Source organism: Ascidiella aspersa, chromosome 1, assembly GCF_963924565.1.
Source record: "Ascidiella aspersa chromosome 1, kaAscAspe10.2, whole genome shotgun sequence".
NCBI lineage: Eukaryota > Metazoa > Chordata > Ascidiacea > Phlebobranchia > Ascidiidae > Ascidiella > Ascidiella aspersa.
The window spans coordinates 25456166-25477945 of record NC_139447.1 but is presented as its reverse complement, the minus strand read 5'-3'; the positions used below and the strand labels follow the sequence as shown (position 1 = coordinate 25477945).

The window sequence follows — 21780 nt, the reverse complement described above, 5'->3', positions numbered from 1 at the left end:
TAAAATAGGTTCCATTTTGATAGAAGTTAGTTAATTTCCGAAAACTATTTATAAAAAAATAAACTAAAAACAAAAACTAAAAATTCGTGGGCTAAGTATAGAAGAAGATAACTGAATACGTTTATTGTGGGACCGATTAGTTAAACATTTTGTTAAGGCATCGTTTTCTCTCAGTTTCATTATTTTTTCTGATAGGCCTCTTTATAGTAATAAATATGACTTTTATATTTATTTGCAGTTAAAAAAACAATTGAAAAAAACTATTTTTCTGTTCGGAAAAATTATAGTTGACGCCTAAAATATTTATTCTGCCAAATCGAAGACTTAATAAAGAATAGGAACGTACAATATGGCCAATAGCTGTCCCACAATCGGTTTATGCCTCGGAATCATCTCCACTGTAGGGATTCTGTTCGCCCTAGCATCCAAGGAATGGAAGAAAAACTCTCCTGTAGCTTCGCAAAATGTTAACGTCGGGATTTACTCGTACGAGGGCCTTTGGGTAAGATGCACCAGCCCTATACCCGGAACCTTCCAGTGCGACACCTACGACACTTCCTTCATCTCACTACCAGGTTTGTGTTATACATATGTACATAAAGTTGTAACGTTGTGACAAAGGTTCGCATTTAACTTTGACCAATTAGGCATTCAGTCCATTATACAAGTGCGTGCTTAAATAGATCTGTTTATAAAAACATTAAGAAATATTTTTTTAAACTTGATACGCACAACTTAAGTGAAATACGAAAGTAAAAATACCTCTTTTGTGTGCAATGACTTACTTTCTTCAGGCGATTCTCTTATCAAAACCGTTTTGTAGTGTAAAAATGTCACACTTAAAGTTTCGTTTTTATATAATATAACGTCCTACTTTAATGATATCTGATTCAACGATGTATATAGACAACAGTACACACTTTTATTTATTGTATCTTTAATCACACTTTTGTTTACTTTATCTTAATTAGTTATTATTTCGTAATTAGTTATGTTTTTCGTGTGTCTGGTAAGTACAGTGGGTAAGTGCCCTATACTTATTATGTTTAACTTGGATATTGACTAAACTAAACATATTGATGAAGTTTTAAGTTACATTAAATTATTTTAACCAAATAATAGTCAAAATTTGGCCTATACAAGAACAGAAAATCGCATATATATATTTTTTTTAGGTTTTGTATTTAAATCTTTTACATTGTACAAAACTTTTTCCATCAAGAATAAAAAAAGGCAATAAAAAAAACGTCTATTACGTAGTCTAATGTGCATTTTTATTCGTTACGTAATACACACCAATTATGTAATACGCATCTTAAATAACATCACGAGATGTTTAAATAAAACGCCACCATCGTATTAAGCTTTGTGAGAAAATGCCTATCGTTCCTTATATAGACAAATTTGTCACCGATGTTTCTGGTTGCGACATCTATTTACCTTCGACAAAGTTACTCGGTGTTTTCTCAATGCAAAATCTAACGTCTGTAAACACGCCAACGCAATTGAAAGCTGCTGTAAATGGCTTAGGCTCGGCAAACATCAATATAAAAGTTGTAAAATGAATCACTTTGAGGGAGTTACCGAAATCATAAATTTAAATTGTCGAAGTGCCAGAATTTTGCAAAAAATTGTTTCTTGTCATTACATCATGATAAATGTATCAACAATTCAGTGACAGTTTCTGGAGTGTATATCGAAAATCTTTGCCTCGAAAAATCTATGTTCGTCATGTGAATGATGAACGCCAATTAATTCTCATCCCAACAGTGAAGGAAATTAAGGATCTAAGTCACTGGTGCATAAACCTTTCAGCTTTGTGCCAGTATAAATAATTTTGTGTTGGCATATTTCAGTACTGGAGTGACGTCATCAGCCGCAATCGCGGGTCACTGACTCACAGCCTTCTGCGCTTTAAACGAGTGGTTCAACAAATGAGTTCCTTTTGCTGCGATTGCGCCATATAGCCCATATCTCGTTCTTTCTCTCTTTATAATAACTGAAACGTAAAACCGTGTGGAAAACGCAGCTCTACATGAGCAACATCAAATAAAGCGCAACCAATTGCGTAGGTTGACTGTTTGCAGACCCCATTGTCGCAAAACGATTTTAAAGATTGATGTTTGATCACGATGGGTGCGGGGATGTTTACCGCCGCGAAATGGTCCCATTTTCCCTTATGCCCACCACTCTCTATCGCACAGAACGGGAAACAATAAAACGCTCCACAAAATTCGAAAATAAATCAGCCGATTCTTTTATGTGCGAGAAAAAATAGGCCTGAAACGGCACGGAACTTATATTGTTCGGGTTGGGTTCTTTGGAAAGAGGTAGGTAAAGATTTGATCAGCTATAGGAGTTAGGACGCTGTAAAGTTTATCCCGTGGTGTTTCAACGCATAAAGTAGCAACAGATTATTAGTATTTTAGAATAATAATAGATTTCTTAACAAAAAAAGAAAGATATATTTTAAAGATATATCTAGGAACTTTCTTTATATTTTGTAAGACGAAAAAGCGATAAAAAAGTTCGTTTATACAATTAATACCAATTTATAAAAGAGTAATGTGTAATACCAGCCGTAAAAAAAGTTTGGGAAATATAATTTTAGCTTGTTTGGGTTGTTACAAAAATAATTAAAAATAAAAATTTAAATACTATCCGTATTCCTAATAGCCTTTCAGTATTGATTGTCAAACTATCGAAGCCCTTTTGCTAAAAAGTAGGAATTTACAAAAACGCAAAGAAAAATGTCGACCATGCCGCGTCTTCTCGGTTTTGTCCTGATACTTTTCGCCACTATTGGCTTCATGGTGGCTACCATCTTCCGTGAGTGGAAGAGGAACAGCATTCAGTCGTCGCAGAATCAGTTCATGCAGGTTTACACGTGTGAGGGTCTGTGGGTGCGATGCACCTCTCCCTTGCCTGGAATCATCAACTGCGACGACTTCGACACCGCGCTCATCGGAATTTCCCGTAAGTTAAATTTGTTTTTTCAAGCTTACAATAGATTGGCCTATCGTTTCAAGCTAGGAAGCTTAAAAAGTATGCGTATTTTATGTTTTGGTAAGACGCCGTGTTAGGGAGAACATCTCTGTTTTTTTATATGGTTTTGTCAATTAACGTGTAAATGTGCAACTTTTTTGCTACAGCGCATGAGCCATTAAATGGGTTTATTCAACATCAAACTCTGTGAAATCCGAGAACTTTGTTTTACGTCTTGTTCCGAAGAAAATATAATTTTAATCTGTTTGTGAGAGAACTTTATGTTAACCTTTAAAGGTTGTTTTTATTTTATTTAGTACTTTTTCTTACCATATGCCATTTACGTCCACAAACGACTTCTTCGTTATCGATATGTCCTATTGTCCTTATATGTCGTAGCGCTGGTAATGTTTTAGTTCTATCAGACACAGATACTTGAACATGTATATCATTCCTTATTGAACATGAATCATCAGATTTTAACAAAGAAAATTAATCGGTAGTACTGTTTACTGTTGTATAGTTTTCGGCAAATCCTTATCTCGATAATTGTCCCTAAGTAAGTGGCATGATTACGTCACCAAGTGAAAACATATTACAAAATATAGTGGCTGAAAGTAACTTCAGTGGCCACATATAATTGGCGCGTGCTTACATTTTGTGGCGTTGTTGTGCGGCTTATTTTTCAAAGGAGGTGAAGAGACATTTACCACAACGCGAATTCGGGCTAGAACTAACTCCACGAGAATTACGCAAGGCAGACGGTATGCCACGCCAGCGTTATATATTCCGTATTTTGTTTCTCCAAACTAACACTGTCCATTTCACTCCCAAATTTCCTTCTGCCCCATTCACAACTGATACAAACTTTCTTAGTCCTGCGAATCGTCAAGTTGAGTACTGACATGGAGGTCTCCGCCTATCGGGAAACTGCACTTGGGTGGATAATATGCGCGTCGCCTGTTAAGAATGAATGTACAGTTTCGATTATGTCTGTTCGGTACAGAACTAGCTTCCTTATGCATTGCTTTTTGAAGCTTAGGGAAGACATCAGCGCAAAAAGCTTGTTAAAACAACCTAACAATTAACATAGTTTAGTTGGACAATCGCAACAAATTTCAATTAAAGCAGTTCAAAGTCTTGCTAATAGTAAAGTTTAGTTGTTACGCTTTAACATTATTAATTTCGCGATATTGTTTTGTTTGCAGACTGTCAAACGCTTTGAGAGAAACTTTAATGCGCAATTATTTTACGAGTAAGAAATAATTGACAATTACCTTACGAGTAAAACACTTGAAAAAATGACGAAATACCTTGCCCATGTTGCCTTGGCGGCGAACGTGTTGTGTACAATCGGAATAACTTATACAACGATTAGCGACGAATGGAAACGGGAATCCATTCAGGGCCTTCCTCCATCGTTGCAAAACCTGAGGGCGTCAGAGGGACTATGGAGTAGGTGTACAGGCAACTACCAGGCGATGACTTGTGACGGTTATGCAGTGCCGTTCTTCAGCTTACCACGTTCGTAATCCGTTTGGATACTGCACACTTAGCATTGTATTGTTGCTTTTACTCGCGCATTTTAGTTTTTGGCATTTATGCCTTCTTTTAAAAGTCATGTAGTCACAACAGTTCGTATAACACAATCTTTGGATTTATCTCGTACTTGACTAAAAGTTGGCAAAACATTTTAAATTTTGTGCAGTTTATTGCGTTTGGCCTATTTCACTTCAATTAAATCGAATCTCCGAGTAAAAGCCAGTTGTGTATAAATACAGTGAAATAGTCAACAAATGTATATTGTTTAAATGTAAACTGTTGTTCGAAACAACAAACCTGAGGATTCCACAGTTTCGAATTCACCTGAATGTTGGCAACAACGTTTTCTATTAAACGTAAAAATGTCAAAGCCTTTATAAAAACAGTTGTCAAATAGAAAGCCTGGGCGGGTTGTGCGTTTGAATGAAAACACATTTTACGGCGGCTGGAAAAATTAAATTTCCTATTGTGACGTATTTTTATTGACTATTTGATTCTCCTGGCGCTGACAACTTTCAAACGTCGAAAGCGCAACACAAGGTCCCAATGGGGTCGTCAAACTGTAATGGTCATCCGATTGGCACCAAATCATCGCAATGTCAAATATTTGCGTTAGGTCAGCTTTCGCCCTCGTCTTTTCCAGTTTCCGCGCGTCAATTATATTATATTTCGCAAAAAGGCGTGGTAAAATTCACGTACGACACTATTCAACCCGTGTGAGCGGCTTGCTGCGGCGTTGGTTAATGTTTTACCTTGGAGTTCCCAAGTCCTGTTATTTGCCTTTGCGGTAGGCTACGAATCCGCCCGCGCAGTTTTTCCGCCCTTTCGAACCGTCGTCCCTTGTCGCCAGCAAGCCCGCGTTATTTCAGTCGACTTGCAATGACGTAATGGGGGATCCACGCCTGTCGCCTCGTATGGAAGCAGATAAAAAGCGAACACGCAGCGTCAGCGTCTGTCTAAAAACGGCTGGGGTCGCTGTGTTTTTTATTACACGCACTTTGGAGTACGATGTAGTGCTTAAAACATTTGCTGAACGCCGTTGTCTAACTTTAATGATTAAATTGGACAAATCATATAAAACGGAGAAAAAATAGAAAGCGTTGAGGCCATGCACAATGTCTACTTCGTCTTTCTTAAAGCACACAGCATGCTATGCATAACGAAAAGCATTGGTTCGTTCCATAAAAGCAACACATTAGATTAGTATATTTTCTTGAGTGGAAAATTTTAAAAGATATTTTTGTTACAGCTCAATTGCAAGGAATGCGCGCCATGATGTGCCTGGCAACTATGCTCGGCGTATTTTCCTGCGTGGCCACAATCTTCGGTCTTCCATGTATCGCCAACATCGAGGAGCGACAGAAGGTCATGGCGTGCAGGGCTGCCGGCCTGATGGCACTGGTCGCAGGTAGCCAGCCAAAACATCGCGTGTTTTGTGCATTTCAAGGTTTTAGGTTTGAAGACGGAAAAGTGGATTCGGACTTGGACTGGAAGGAACTCGAAAACAAGACACACGAAAAACTATCAGACTTAAACTTATTTCACTGATAACGCTTAACCCCTAAAGACGAAGTACTAACCGCCGTACATATTTCTTTTAAATTCATACCCTTCTACTCAAACGAACAATTGGAATGCGACAGCTGATCTAACTGCACAAAGAGCCATGATGTGCATTGCGGCTATCTGCTCTGTCGCAGGCCTGATCGCTGGGGCCTTGGGTCTGCATTGCATTGCGGTGATGGAAGATGGCAGCACTGGCAAGATCTGGAGCGGACGGTGTGGCGGCATATTGATGTTGCTTGCAGGTAACTTCCTGATACCACTTGCCATCTAATGTCAGGAGTGATGCTACAAACTTAGTAAAAAATCAACGAAACCTAATTACAAGTTTTTCTTGAAATAGACGAGATTTTAAACAAATAGAAAAAATAGCTTTCAAAAAACGATGTTGCTTGCGTATTTAGAGCAAAATACCTAAAAAAAGTAAAATATTTTTATATTGTAATCATATATTTACAAAGTCATGCTCATGGTTTCTCTAAAATAAGAAAAACTAATTGGAATCTATATATCTGTAAATAAATATAGTCTACGTCAAATTGTTTTGTATTGTCTGTATCAGTTTGTTACTGTTTTATGTTCTGTACTTATTGCTATAAGCAAGAGTTTTACGATGTATATTGATGTGTCGTTGGCGAGAGGGGGAAAGTTATGGATTACAACAAAGAGCTCGAAAGTTTGTAATTGTTTTCATTGAGTGCAAAGCATGCTTTCACGTTTTACCATTCCGCATCGTAATTGCACAACCCTATTTTTATTGTTTTCGGATTGTTTTTGGTTTGCTGCCAGTAATATTTTACTTTTAATTATTGTATTGAACCTTGACTTATTTGACTTGTTGTATTTGAGTTTAACTTTGTATCTTGTGTGCTTGTGGTAATCATGTCTTATCATAATCAAAAGCATTAATCGAATCTATTAAAATTGACTAAATTATTTTATTCTCAATAATTGATAAATGTACGTAAATAATTTCTTGTATTGTATTGTCATTTTAGTAACTTAATAGTTGGATATGTAGTTAACTCTTTAACAATTTAAATAAGTCTAAACTTTTTTTATTTTTACCCTAAATAAAATTTAATTCGCCGTAATCACGATGTTTCTACCATCTCTTTAAACTTTTATATTACAAAATGTGAATTATTTTGTTATCTTTATACTTTAATTCATTTATTTGAAGAAACTGTTCACATAACATTAAGCAAACTGACACATAAATAAAGTCGTTCGGCATGTCATTGCTAAACATATGAGGCTGTAAGCCCTTTTTCATGAAATATTGTATGTAAACACCAAAGAATAAGTACAATAGACACAACATATTGTACATTAGACTTTTATAGCAATTTAAATATTGTAAAAGGTCCTGCGAACGCCACTGCCTGTATGAATTTTTTTGTGGCTGTTGTGTTTGCATGCCGCTTTTATAATTAAACGCCAGCACGAAACCAATTGTTTTTCGTGTGCTATAAATCAGGGGCTCTCTGTCTGGGTGCCGTCTCCTGGTACGCCGCCGAAGTGATCTACGACTTTTGGAGCCCTCTCTCAGCCAACAACTCATTCAAATACGAATTCGGAGCCGCCATCTACGTTGGCTGGATAGCCGCGGTAGGCACAGTAGAATCGCTCAAACGCTTACCGCTATGTTTTTTTCCCTTTTGGCCGCAGGAGTTTTGACAATGGCTAGCGTTTCTTGGTACGCGGCCAACGTAGTGCAGGAGTACTACAAACAGTTAGCAGCCGGTGCTTCATTCTTATACGAGTTCGGTGTGGGGTTGTATATCGGTTGGATTTCTTCCGTAAGTAGCCGTCTGTCTTGGCAAGTTGCCGCCGGTTTGGACGCAATCGAAGCCGCATTTAATTTTGCTCCGATGTTTGTTGCTTTTTCTTGGCGCAATGCACAATATTACTAAAGTATCGTTAAATTAAGAACAAATTTCTGTTCAAGAGTGCCCGATGGTCTCTTGGCCGACATTATTTTCAAGAAAAAATATCAGTTCTTAATGACTCGATATTACAGGCTACAATTAATGTGGTAAAACGCATGGATTCCATGTTTAATGCATGTATGTGTAAAGTGTGTTCATTTTTTTATTTAATTATTGTTATTGATTAATTATTTTCCGCTATAGTTTAACGTATTTTACCGGATTAAATGTCTATGGTAACACACGGTAGTCTGGAAGCTAATACATGATTTTTGAGTCCTGGTTAAATTCCAACGTGAGTAAAATGTAAAAATATGTGCTATATTATTATACGATTTTATTTAAAGTCACGCTAACCTTTGCTGTGCTTTGAAACTATTACATTACACTACGAGCTAGCCAATATGGTATAGTGATAGTGTATTGCTGGTCATTTTTTCAAATTTAACCAGGAGAACCTTTACCAAAATAAAATACAGGGCCTGGCGATCATTTCCGGGATTCTGCTGGCCTGTTGCACTTGTGGTAACGACGATGAAGGTGAGGAGTACAGGTATGCGTACAAGCCCCCAACCAACAAGCCAAGTGGTCCCAGCAGAAACGCCGAGTATGTGTGAAAAGAGGGCTGCCATGTACAGAGGAAGACCGGAACTACAAATGACCGGAAGCACTGTTTTGAAACCACATCTGTAGTCGTTTGATATTAAGTTTTTATTATTTCAACGACAAATTTGATATTGTTTTCTATTCAATGATTGCTGGCGACTTTTAGTTTTTACTACACCAGTTAAACGACGTAAATTAAGCAAAGCAACTCATTATATTTTGATGCAAGAGACTACTGGCTTTAGCGTATGCAAATCTCTCTGTTTTTTAAACATTTGTATGTATAATTTTAATTAATTTGTGTGGATGTGTGATTTTATAAAAAAAAAAAAAATATTTGTTATTGCCTTTATCGTTTGCCTTTTAGGTCCATATCGGCTTGTACTGAGTTAGCAATCGTTTGTTTATTTATCCTTGTGGATTTTTATAATGCATCATGCTGTTATTCCGTATCAAAACATTTTTTGTCGCTTACTTAATTCGTTGACAAAAGGCCTGAGCCAATCTTTTTAAAGTGAAGTAGGAAACGCTTTACTTTTACATTTAGAAAATCAAACAACATCGTATTAAATAGTGTTTTGTTATGAGTTGACATATGCTTTCAAAAAGCAAAAAAAGTTGTTATACGTTTGGTAGCCTACTGTACTAGCATTTGCAAATTCATTACTAGTACTTTTATGGTGTAGCAACCGCAAATTGTAATTTGTACAGTTTTGGAATTTAACTTTTCAATGAAAGGTACCCGTCAACCCGCAAACAACAATTTTAACAAATAAAAAGCCGAATACTTACAGTCAATCAATGTGAAACTTCAAGTGATTTTAACTGCTAATTTGGATTTTTTTAAAGGCAGAATCAAAGGTTTTCGTTTAAGATTACAACCTTATAAAATGTGTGACGTCAAAATTTCTAAAGGCAGTTGCGCGCCTCTTTTTGCAACAGTACACCCTGTGTAAACTTATGTATGGCTGTGCGTAGATTAACGTTTTTTCAATATCACAAAAGATATTTTTACTGCAGAGAATTTTGTGTGACTTTGCGCTGCACTCAACTTGGCTTGTAAATAAATTGAAACTGAAAACTGTGGTTAGAATTGTAAGTGCGATCAAGATATAGCTATTATCACTTCGTTGGATAATTTAGCAATCGCTCATTGCGCTTAGTTTTGACCCCCAGGAAACTGTAAGACACAAATAACTACCTCGATACGTAAAATATCTGTACCACTGAATTCAATCCTTAAATAGTTTCGACTGTATTAAACCTAATATCTAACAAGGACAACAGGATAAAAAGTGCACTTTTCTTTTATAACGGCTAATAAATCATAAAGACATGTGTGACTCTACAATTTCAAACAGTATGACTATAATAAAATGTTATAAATTTGTCAGGTTTCTAGCGCTTATATGGATTTCAAGCTGTTTTTCAACGTACAGTAGATATTGAGCATACCATTAAAAAAAAAGTGACGCAAGTAGCTATCAAAATGATGTGACCGACAATTAATAGATTAGAACATAGACGCTTATCATCGGATTCAACTAAATATATATACGAACAGCGGTAACCTACATAAGAACGTTGATTAATTATTTAATTAAGGCTAGTTGCGAAGCGTATATTACAAAATGTGGCTAATGTGCTCAACTACGACGTGCGAACTAAACGTCACGGTGATATTACAAACTACTATTTGATAAACGACGAACGTGAAAGCTGAAAGGAGTAACAATACTTAATGAAACCAGAAAAACGTTAAACTTACTGCATTGACTTTTTAACAAAAACATGCGTGTTTAATGAGAGCAACGGCAGCATTGGGTGGGCCTTTATGGATTAAACAAATTAAATAAATCTAATTTGCCGCATGACTTTCACAGTTAAAGAGTAAAGGACATGCAAGTCAAAATCCACGGTCATCAAGAGCTGCGCATGCAAGTCGGTGACGTCAGGGCGTCTAAGTGGAAACGCGCGACGATGACGTAACGCTTAAACTCGGGCCGGGCTGGTCCTGTCCGTCCGGTACGTTGCTGGTCCTACTGCTGCGCGACCCTGACCTTCTAAAGCTAGCCTTGCTGCTGGATGCGCTGGAGCTTGACAAGTTGCTGGCAGATCGCAGGGGAGCCTTCTTTATATCGCTGTTGTCTTCTTTGCTCTGCCAAGATGTTGACATAAGTTAAAGTGATCACTTAATGAGCTGATTGAAGTGCACCTTCAGTCATCTACGCTAACGACTTAGCGACTTGAAAATCGACAACCAATGGCTTCAGTCATTTACGCTAACGGCTTATCGACCAAAAAAATATTTACTTTAAATTAAATGCAAAAATATTAACTAGTCATTGGTTGTCGATTTTTGAGTTTACAATGCAGAACATATTGAAAATGAGACGAGCTTGTCAACTTTATTAGTTCAACATTTATGTTGATTCAAAATGAATTGACTTTTATTTTTACTTTTTATGGTAATGGCTTGGAATGGGCTTGACTTGGCTAACTAACGATTTGGCCCGAGTCTTGACGTGGTATTTGTTAAAAATTACTTGACTTAGTAAATTATATCAAATATGACTTGGATAAAAGTATTTTTTTAAATTAAAATTGCTGGAATAAGTGAATGAACAAGATTGGGTCTTCAGTAAGTGATAGCCACCCTTAAAAAGAGACTTTTTTTCAGTTTAACTTTGCTTTCAACTACCATAGATTAGTATCTCAATTGGTATATAGAAACATTATACCTATATATCAATTTTAACATCTAAAAGATAAAAAACAACGTTAAATATGTGTTGATAGTCGATTCACATCTTTCTACGAAGGAGCAATAATGTCTTAAGACTTTCTTAAAATAAACCTAATTTAAAATTAGATTTAACCGTATTAATTAAATTAAAACATTAACAAGAATTAACGAATACAGCACAATAAAGACTTAAAGGTGGTCTCACATTTAAAATCTCACCGTGAGAATTGTTTGGCAGTGATTAAATTAAAATAGATGCACAATTTATCGCAATGTTGGCCGGTTTAAAGAAAATGGAATGTTTTGATTACCACACAGTACATCCTTGACGGCTTCAAACACTTAACGCATGTGAGTAGTAAATGTGTTTTGATCGGAGATGTCACCAGCAGAGCCAGGACGCCGGACCAATGCACTGCAACTGGCGCACGATGTTTATTTTCGACTCGGGAAAATGGCATAATTTAATATAACAGTGAGTGACGGCTTGGACAAAATGTTTTTGTAACGTTATGATTTTAGGATGAGGAATTTCAATGCGGGGATCGATTTTGGTGCCAATTACGTCCTACTCGTCAAAGCGGTTTTGTGAGGGAGTTCAAACTACATTAACGGAATTAAATAGTTTGCTTCTTATGGGTATTGCCACTTAGGAGTAAATTGTTGCCACTTAAACGAATAAAATAAAAAATAAAATAAGGCAAAAAAGCAGAGCTTCCGTAAAAAGTTATCGATGGTAATACTAAAGTTATCAGTTTAGTCATAAAGAAAACACCAATTCGGAGCAATAACACAAAAAGGTGGAAAAATAACGCTGTAGAGGTAAATTCTGAAACCCAGACTAAAATGCGTTACAGGCAGGGTTGTTAAACTTTTCCGCCATAAAAGTACTGCGCGAGGGCACAATCCTGGCAATCGAGGAGCCGATATCATGTAACATTCGCACCGGGCAAAATTTGAAGCATTCCTGGTAGGCAGCATACTTGGTCGAACATAAACATGGGTTTATGGATCTGAAGTCGTTAACTTACCAGTAGGTTAGCAAGAGCCTGGTCTGTCTTGTTCCACGCATCCCTGTCAGTGCAAGCGTTCTGCAAGTACATCGCAAACTCCTGGAACCCATCACTGATCAGTCGCTGTCTGCAAAGGCAGCGAATTTTAGCGTAGGGTTTTGCAAACAAATACAAAAGCCTGGATTCTGGTAAAGCCGAAAATCATGAAAAAATTACATGTGCTTTAGGCAACACGCGCTTACAGAAACGATGTAAACAAAAAGTTTATTGATTTCAAACGTAAAACGTCTTAAAGCAGGTAAGTTTAAAATTAGGCAAATAAAAATTTTAAAGTCCAAAGTTTAAGCCAATGCAATTTTTTTAGATAACAAACATTAGGAATTTAAACAAAATACAAACAAAACGGGTTGTTAAAAAATAATTTTTCTCTGTTTTTATATCCAATATGAGTAACAAATGCATTGTGATTTGACTTTAGGTTTGGATAGCTGAGTAAACAACAACTATCTGGAGTTGATTTTTTTCCTTTTTTTCTGTGTATAAAGCTATATTAACAGTATCTTATTCACACAACACTAATAATAAAATAAGCTTAATGTATTGCTAACATCATCATTATTAAGATGAATAAATTATATAGGAACTTAATGCACAGAATGTAATTAGTCTTCAATTAAAATGTATGATAAAACCGGCAAGTTAAGGAGACAAGCTGTTTAGAAGCGTTGACAGCTCCATTGGAATGTAATTCAATGAATGTTACAAAACCGAACTGCTAAATTTTTCCTTGGAGCGCGTTTTAAAGTTTCCCCTAAGACAAATATCTGTAGGCACTTAGGGTGTTCAACACAGTACAATAAGACGCCATGTACATTTGCGTATTACTTTTACATCGACTCATAAAAATAATAAAAAAGTTGTCCATTTTAAAAGCGATGCAATCAAACTGCCTCGCGTCCCACGTAACGAACCTGTGTTTAAACGGCTCGGTAAGCCTCTTGGCGATACTGGCCAGCACTTTAAGTAGATCCGGGTCGCTGGAGTGTGCAAAGTAGAGGAGAGAGTCGGTCAGATCAGGCGAGGTGCACAAGTGTTCGAACGCCTGCAAAACCGGCCAGGTCCGTGGGTAACTTGACAGCAACTCGAAGTCAGTATCGGTGATAAGCATACTATTTGTCTACATTGAATGCTTTCGTATTTTATTCACGTGGACTTTTAATTTTCTTTTTTTAATTTTTCTGTTTTTGCAGGCAATTGTTAGATTTCACGAATAAACCAATTAATCGGTCATATACACAGCTCACTAACGTTCCCGTTGGTAGATAAGGTTTTAAACCGACAAAGTAAGCGGTATACTCCTACGAGTAACGACTATTAAAAAACATTTAAAAGAGTCTAGATTGAAATTTTGATATAAATATGTTCTTTTTTGCTCGGGCTGATTTTATCTTAAAGCCATTAATAAGGAAGCCTATGAATCCTTCTTTACATAAAACCTAGACATTTTCTTTCAATGGCTCATATAAAAGATTACAAAATGTCGTAGGTACTGATACAGTGGTGAAATTTGGTAATTTACTAAACTGCACACTATGGTCTCAATTTCGATTACTGCCTCCTCATTTTCCGTTTTATAATTGGCTTGGGTGTTTAACCATTTTAATACAATGTCAGGATTATCTTATGAATATAGCGATATAGCAATTTAATGACTGCCAACAAGTAGCACGCTTAATAATACTGTAGTATGTTTTAACCTTTTAAACGCTAAGAAACGTAATGGCGACACATACCTCTGGCGTTTGGGTGTAGTATTCCAAAAGCTTGGCGGCTATTATTTGTATTTTCTTATCCATTGTTCTAGTGGGGACTTGCAGCAAATAACCTAGAAGGTCCTCCTGTAAAATATTATAGTTTTTTAAGAGAAAATGTTATTAAAATCCATACAAAAAATAAATGTTTGTCTGTTATAGTGTATTCAAAAGGTTTATTAGGACAGATTTTTGCTTCAATCAAACTAAGTTAGCGATGTCAAAGCTGCCTTGTACCTGATGGGTCATTAACGTTGGGCTCGTTATCACCAGCAGCTCTAAGCTCTGTAGCGCCAACAGCGTCGTGTCCGCGTCAAGGTCACTCAGGTCACCGGGGGTGGCGCTGCTGCGTCGTAGCAGTTGAACCAAGGCTTCAGTTGGAGTGTTGCGCGAGCACAAGCTCTCCCTTTATCGTTGTCGCGAATAAATACAAGTCATGAGGATTTCTAAGTCCATGGGGCAATAAACCCGATAGCCCAAAATGCAAAAAACGTGTGGTATAAACCAGCTACGTGCAACCATGGATTTGTCTGGAACGGACTGCGGGACAAACTTGCATTTCTCATAACTAACTGTTGGTCAACAAGGGTCGCTGCAGGATATTTGTTTGATATGACATAATTCGATAGATGACGTCATAACGTGAGATTCTAAAATCTATTGGTTCGGACGAACTATAGTGAGTATATTTAAGTCGAGTTTAAATTGTCAAACTTTTATTGTTAAGGCGACGTGGTGAATTGGGTACATAATAAAAATTACATTGAAAAATGTAAGCCATTATTAGAAAGGAAACCGCACGTAAAAAACAATTGCTCTGTGGGCTGCAGGTTGCGTACACCGGGTATCAACGAAAGTTTATACACCAAATCTTAAGGGATGTTGTTAGTACCATTTGGATTGTTTATTTCATTGACATACATTAATGTACAAAAAAAAAAAAAAGATACCTTGTCAATTCGTAGTAGGCAAGTTCGAGAAAAATGGCTGCCAGCAGTTTTCTATTGCTGGCATTTGCGTACTTGCATGCGTGAACCAGGTCGTCCAACCTGACAAAAAACAAGAATAAAAGTTTTTTTCGGCGCGACATATAGGGTATAAGACGCGGCTGAACAAACAATTTCTGGGCGCCTTACCCGTGTTCTGCGATGACAGCGCTTTTGTTTTCGTCCGAGTCCGAAGCTACGTAAGACACGGCTGTGATGGCTTCCCTTACTGTTCGCGGGTTCTTGGTGTGCAATAGCGCTGTTAGCGTTTTCATTCCTAAAAAAATCCAGTTCGACATACAGAAATGAAACGAGAACACACTATTACAATGACCACTAAGCCTAAATGAAGGCAAATACAAATATGTGTTATAGTATGATTTAATAGTTTGACTATCTTTTTAAGGAAAAATTGCGATTCATTTTTAAAAAAGAGATACATTTAGTAAATAAAAACAGCCAATCAAACCTCCGACCGCAACAAATTGGTCTTGTATGGCGGGCACAGTCAAACATTCTGCGATGGCTTCGGTCGCATATTCTTGGGTTGTGATGTCAGGGCTGAGAGCTAGGCTCACTAGAACCTCAAGACTGCAAATAACAATGAACTAGTGGGAAGATATCGCAATAAAGCTACCCCTGGGTCGAAATAAGTTTGCGAAAACCCCAGACTTTCTGTAAATAAGACAAAGAAACATATACGATCACCAAATGTGCTGTTGCTGACAGACATAGTAAGATATCGGGAAGCTCTTCGGCAATTACTTATAAGCCTATTTTTAATAAAAAAAATTATCGGAGGAGGTCCTCGTTACTATATAAAATAACCGTTTATTTTTAGTGCGATTAACGCCGTTTTATACTACCGTTTACAACGAACTGTAAGACAGTGAATCACAGAGTTGATTACATTCCTACAATAGCAACATTATGAGAGTATAAAACGTTTCGTGCCAAAGGCTCAAAGATTAAAGAACCTAGTAGTCTTTGTAAACGTTAGTTTTTAAATACCAAATGTTCTCGTACGTGTCTTAGAAATGCAACAATCAGTCAAGAAAAATCTGTTGCATACATGCGCTAGTCAAAAGTTTTAAAATTGCAGTGAAAATTCTGTTTTTTACAATGCAGGGGAGAAAGTATAATATTTTTTACCGAAACGATGCAAAATCGTCAGGGGTGACGTCACAACAAGACGACAAAAAAACAAGTTACCCTAGGATATAGGTTTAGGCTAACATTCAATATCGTGCCTAAATATGCAACTGAAATCTTAGTTTAAAATACATTCAAGGGAATGGCGGGACGGACTGGTGGTAAAGGGACATGGCCTGGATAAAAAAGATAATTTGTTTTACCGATACGGCGTTTATGCAAAAGTTAGTTTGCCGGAAAGCCGTTCCGGACCATTCCGGCTTACTTTAAGCACTGTTGTAAGGGTAAAGTATCCTACATAAAAGCGTTTCACCAAACGTTAAAAAGATCGCGAAAAACATTAACTAGATTAAAAACTCTGTGATGGTACTGTCGCAACGAACTATTGTTTAGCCGTGTTAGGTTGCTTTGCCGGCAGTCGTCACAAACAGAAAGTCAACATCGCACAACGGCAAAGCGTCACTATACTGGGTAAACAATAGGAAATATTCACCAGACAGTTCTTGGGATTATATTGTGTGACTTGACAAAGCCAAATCTTAAGGAGGGCCAACTTTTTTCTTGTTTACTACCATGAACGATCTTTCAGTTACTTATTCAGCAGTTTTTGTTTTATTTCACTGCCCAGGTTGATGAAGCCTAATGTCTAACAAATGTGCTTGATCCATATATGCGCAAAATAATAAATAATTATTCGGAAGGTTCACAAAATGCTACCTACTTCTGTATGGGCTTTTATATTCAATCTACGCCTAACTATAATCTCTGTCCATCATCATTTTTGTCAGCCATATAATATTGGATTCTAGTAGATATCATAAACTAAATAGTTGAAAAAGTAAAATGCAAACAAAAAAAATATTTACAGTAAGGCCTATAATTAAAGGCGTCCTGAAAAAAATACTTACCCTCCCTCTGTAACAATCTGAAACTTGTTATCATCAGCTGATGCTGCCATCGTTGCCAATTCAAATGCTGTACTGCGTTTCTGACTGGTTGAACCTGACTTGGCTGTGGTCAACACTTGTTCCAGCTCTCTTGTCTAAAATAGTTTGGTATAATACAAAATGCCATACTAGTCACTGTAAACTTTAAATGTTATTTGCAATAAGCTTTTGATCTGTATAAATCATTACGGAATCGAAACAAAAAAGGTGCAAACAGAAAATATTTATTCAGTCATATATAACATAGCCATACCTGAACCAAATGCTTTTCAATTAAATCACCAGCAGCAAACTTAAAATTGTAAAGCAAGAACGATATCACTGTACCAGTTGCAACCATAAACAAAATCACAATTGCAAAATATACACCTGGATAAAAAAACACTTGATGGAAACAAAATTATCTCAAAATGGTAGTTCTTATAATAATAAATGCAAATGAAGTTTAAATGTTCCTAAATTTAAATCAAGATATTAGACACAAACTTTGTCTTAATAAAATTATTTCTGTATAGATATCTCATACTTGTCCAAACTGTAGACTCATAGCATCGGGCCTGGTAAGATACACATACACCATCATCAAAAAAGTCACTTGTCTGGGCAGCCTCAGTAAAACATGAACTAACTTGAGTTGTACATCTACTAGTAGGATATGGAGAGGCCTAAAATATTGCACTTGACTGTTAGGAGTATTAATTTTGGTAATAAAACCTCTTTTTTAAAATAAATATTTATAAAGTTAACTGAATTAAACGTGGTACTTAAAAACTACAAAATTGTATATTTTTATGAAAACACTGTCCAACTTACCATTAGTTCGATCATATTCCAAGCCAATAAAAACACACCAGCACCAAACATTGCAATGCAAAATATAAGCATAAATATCATAAACTCTTTCCGTCTGCATGAAAAAACAAAATAACACCCTGGGGGACAGCGAAAATAATTAAGCAGACAATTTGGGTATTTGCAGGTTGTTTGACAAATTATAAAAACAACATTTTCCATCGTTTGGCAAAATTTTTGGGGTTATGAAAAAATATTGAATCGTAAATTTAACTATTAACAGAATATTTAATGTTTGGTACTCTGAAGGAATTAACACTATTAGTGTTTTTTTTAAAGTGTTTTGGGGGACCGAAACGGTCCCCCAAATTTCTCCAGTGGTTTCCAAAATTTTGGACTTGCAACTTTTTGGTATTTAAATGAAACACTTGCGGTCTCTTAAAACTACTTAGCGGTCACCCAAACCAAACCTTAAAAAAAACCCTGAACACTATAACTTACTTTGAATGAGTAATAAATAGCTAGTTAATGTCTGTATCAACACCGGACATTTGAGACAAAAAGTAGCGCAATCCAATACAAACTGATGTCAATTGATACTATGCTTAAACAAGCAAAATAGATTAAATTAAACCGTTCAAAACTATTTACTTTTTAAGGTATAAATGCTGCATTCAGTCGCAAATCATTGGTGAATTCTTATAAAAATTTCATATCAGATTGACACCAATACCAGCCTAGTATTGGACCAGTATAGATTGTACCACTTGGCATCAGGTATCAGCTTGAGTCCGATAATATCGAACATTCATACTAATAAACATTCCTATATACATATAAATTGTAGTGCTCCTGGCTTTGGTAAACACCAAACAAAAAAATACTAGATATACCCACCGCACACTGTTCTTGCCAACCCAGCCACCAACTCTGCTAAAGCTAGGTGCAAACCAAAAAGATGCAACAAGAAAGACCAAATAGGCAAAAAAGAAATACCAATAGTTTGTGAACAAGGAGAGAAACACAATAACTATCTGCATCATCATCATAATCTAATAAAACAAAATCATTTTTTAAGTAATGTTTTGATGATCACTGTATATCTACACATTATTTTGGGGGTTTTATAAAAGTAAAACTAAAAACTATTTTAAGAAGGCTAAGGCAACTGATGAATCAAAAAACATCACCATGTTTATAGGCTTTTTCTAGATATCTTCAGAATTACCTTGAATGTCTTCAGAACTGATTCCCTGACATCAAGAAGCTTAATTTCAGACTTTAAAGCTAGTTGTACAATGTCCTCCACAGCATTGTCGTCACTTTCTTTTATGGACTGATGAAACCTCATATCCTTGGTCCACTGCAATAAACAATTTAGGCTTCTTCTAAACAACTTTAACAAGCATAAATTTTGTTTGGTAATACAGAATTGCATAATAATTTTACTGTAGTTTTTGGGATGTAATTACTTAGCTATTTATATAAAATATCTCTTACATCCGAAACGGCATTCAATGGTACCATTTGAATTATAGCATTGTTAAGAAGTTTGTATTCTTCAAGGGTGTACGCATCACGAAGATATGTCCCTTTGTATCGCAATCTAAACAAAAAAAGTATCATGGTGAACATTTCTAATGAGTGTTTGTTTGAGTGTTTTTAAGTAAAAATCATTGTAAACCAGTACCTAATGTTGCAATAAAAAGAAAACAAGCATACAAAACAAAAGTTTCAAACACAAAACAACATTCTTTTTAAAAATAAGAGATATTTTAAGACGGAAAATAAATCAAATCACAATGTTTTGGACTTGCACGTTTTGTCAATGAAAAATATAAAGGCATCGCATTTAGTTGCAACATAATATGGGAAAAATCAAACTGAACATGTTTTGGTAGAATTACCCTGGACATTACCCTGCCCTTGAATGGAAATTGTAACTTTGTATAGATGACAGTCAATCATTAGTTTGGACCATCTAATCAGATCACAGTTTAATTCACTCTATTTTTTTATAATGATATTAAGTGTATTATTTTTTTGTAATAATTTTATGGTAAGTTTTTTGAGCTTTAACTTCACATCGAATACATTGATTCATTAATCTCAATTCAATTTTTTTTTCATTAAAACATAATTTTTTGTATTTAACTTAGTTCAACCTGAATATGGATACAGGATAATTTTAAAATATTTTAATTTTTGTTAATTTTTTTAATTAATCTATACATGACATTTGTTTATATATATGACATTAAAAAAAGAAACATTTATATGAACCTAAACTGGTGATTGGCATGACCAATTTCATAAAGTTGATGTAATAAATTAGCTCGAATTCTTGCAACTGTATCAGATGGCTTGCACAAATCCACAAAAGTTCTGCCCTGTAATAAAACACAACATAATAGGGAATATCAGTCAAACAAGATAAACTAAAAACATAAAATATTCCAGTTTACAATAAGTTGACTACTTATGATATGAATGATATGTCACTCATTACTACTATTTAAACTAGCTATTTAGAAAGAAATACTAATTTAATTTTATACAGGCTTACACTATAATACAAAGTGTATATTAAAACAATGTTTTGTTGGTTAGAAAAGTATGTACTTACAGGATATGCTTTACTTTGAATATACAGCAGCATTCTAGAGTTGTAAAGAGAACATTACTAAATAGCACCAGAATAATAAAATTACTTAAATAAAGAGTAAAAACAGATAAACTATTAATATATACATGAAACGTGATAATTTTAAACTAAACATATCGCTTGAAATTAAATGCTGACTAGCACAAAGATTTATTGAAAAGTTAGGAAAATTATTAAGTTTTCTCAATTAACTAATGCCTTCGGATAGCTAAACCACCTTCAGACAATTAACTGTCATTTTAAGGATAAATATTGTTACAGTGGCATAGCATTAAGAAGTATACATTTTAACCTCCGCCAAATTCTATAATACTCAACAAATGATTTTAGGGCAATGAATAACCAGAAAATATTGCTTCCAGTGCTAGTAGATTTTAGATTGTTGGTGGAGTGTAGAAAAGAGAAAATATTAATAAGGCAGCAGTACACTTTGATTAATTTTTTTAACACGGCCCAATACTTAAAACGCATATGAAAATCCTTTGCATACCACTATACAGTAGTGGTATGTCTAGGACAAGTAGTGAATCACTGCTTTATAATGAGTATTTAAAGAAGCTTGGGAAACTTAATACAGTACAGTATTGCTCATAACCTGGTATCAACATATGTTTTCTTATAGCAATAAAACATAAAGTAAATCACTGTGGAAAGCATTGCGGCCCAGTGGTTTGGACAAAAAATATATATAACTAGCCTACTTCCTTTACCGTATTTTAAATTAAAAAAATGAACAAATTTTAATATAATTTATGTAAATCTAACTTTATTCCTTTGATATACTTTAGTTTTTGGCGCGGGACTAGCATCATACCACAATAGAGAAGGTGGGTAAAGTATTACTAATAAGCAATGAATATAATAATACTTGACCCACCCACACACATTCAAACGCTTACTCGCACCCTCAACCAAATGTTGTGCGTCGATTTATCAATTGTGGTAGGATTCTAGATCAGCGCCTATTTTTTTTTGTTTTTTTCAATAAAACGAACAAATATAACGTATTCACATCATCCGGTAATGAATGTTAGCACCGCC

General features: G+C 35.6%; 2 protein-coding genes across 3 annotated transcripts; one reads left to right on the top strand and one right to left on the bottom strand.

Moving 5' to 3' along the window:
• Positions 1 to 349: 349 nt before the first annotated feature.
• Positions 350 to 8638, top strand: LOC146168521 (claudin-1-like). Its single transcript, XM_083388882.1, has 4 exons — positions 350 to 575; positions 6171 to 6335; positions 7571 to 7701; positions 8501 to 8638. Exons 1-4 carry the CDS (start codon positions 350 to 352, stop codon positions 8636 to 8638), a joined length of 660 nt encoding a protein of 219 aa, XP_083245008.1.
• Positions 8639 to 10414: 1776 nt separating this feature from the next.
• On the bottom strand, positions 10415 to 20788 carry LOC146168520 (uncharacterized). Of its 2 annotated transcripts, XM_083384304.1 has the most exons (17): positions 20701 to 20788; positions 20358 to 20464; positions 19575 to 19680; positions 19303 to 19437; positions 18972 to 19126; positions 18096 to 18189; positions 17809 to 17947; positions 17536 to 17651; positions 17244 to 17377; positions 15653 to 15774; positions 15334 to 15460; positions 15148 to 15246; positions 14435 to 14603; positions 14180 to 14284; positions 13358 to 13488; positions 12405 to 12513; positions 10415 to 10785 (listed from the first exon to the last, which is right to left on the bottom strand). In XM_083384304.1, the coding sequence occupies exons 1-17, from the start codon at positions 20731 to 20733 to the stop codon at positions 10588 to 10590; spliced, it is 2079 nt and encodes a 692-aa protein (XP_083240430.1). In that variant the 5' UTR covers positions 20734 to 20788; the 3' UTR covers positions 10415 to 10587. The 2 variants fall into 2 exon arrangements, 1 of the variants encoding a protein (XP_083240430.1); XR_014494659.1 differs by lacking the exon at positions 10415 to 10785 and having other exon boundaries at positions 13358 to 13516.
• Positions 20789 to 21780: the final 992 nt, after the last annotated feature.

Excerpts from the sequence above, each read along its gene's own strand:
- LOC146168520 (XM_083384304.1), bottom strand. The coding sequence starts at position 20,733 with ATGCTGCTGTATATTCAAAGTAAAGCATATCCT. Across the intron at positions 17,378-17,535 it reads TTGAAAAGCATTTGGTTCAG|ACAAGAGAGCTGGAACAAGT; the intron begins GTATGGCTATGT and ends AAACTATTTTAG. Across the intron at positions 14,604-15,147 it reads GCCTACTACGAATTGACAAG|GGAGAGCTTGTGCTCGCGCA; the intron begins GTATCTTTTTTT and ends ACAACGATAAAG.
- LOC146168521 (XM_083388882.1), top strand. The coding sequence starts at position 350 with ATGGCCAATAGCTGTCCCACAATCGGTTTATGCCTCGGAATCATCTCC. Across the intron at positions 6,336-7,570 it reads CATATTGATGTTGCTTGCAG|GGGCTCTCTGTCTGGGTGCC; the intron begins GTAACTTCCTGA and ends GCTATAAATCAG. Across the intron at positions 7,702-8,500 it reads ACGTTGGCTGGATAGCCGCG|GGCCTGGCGATCATTTCCGG; the intron begins GTAGGCACAGTA and ends AATAAAATACAG.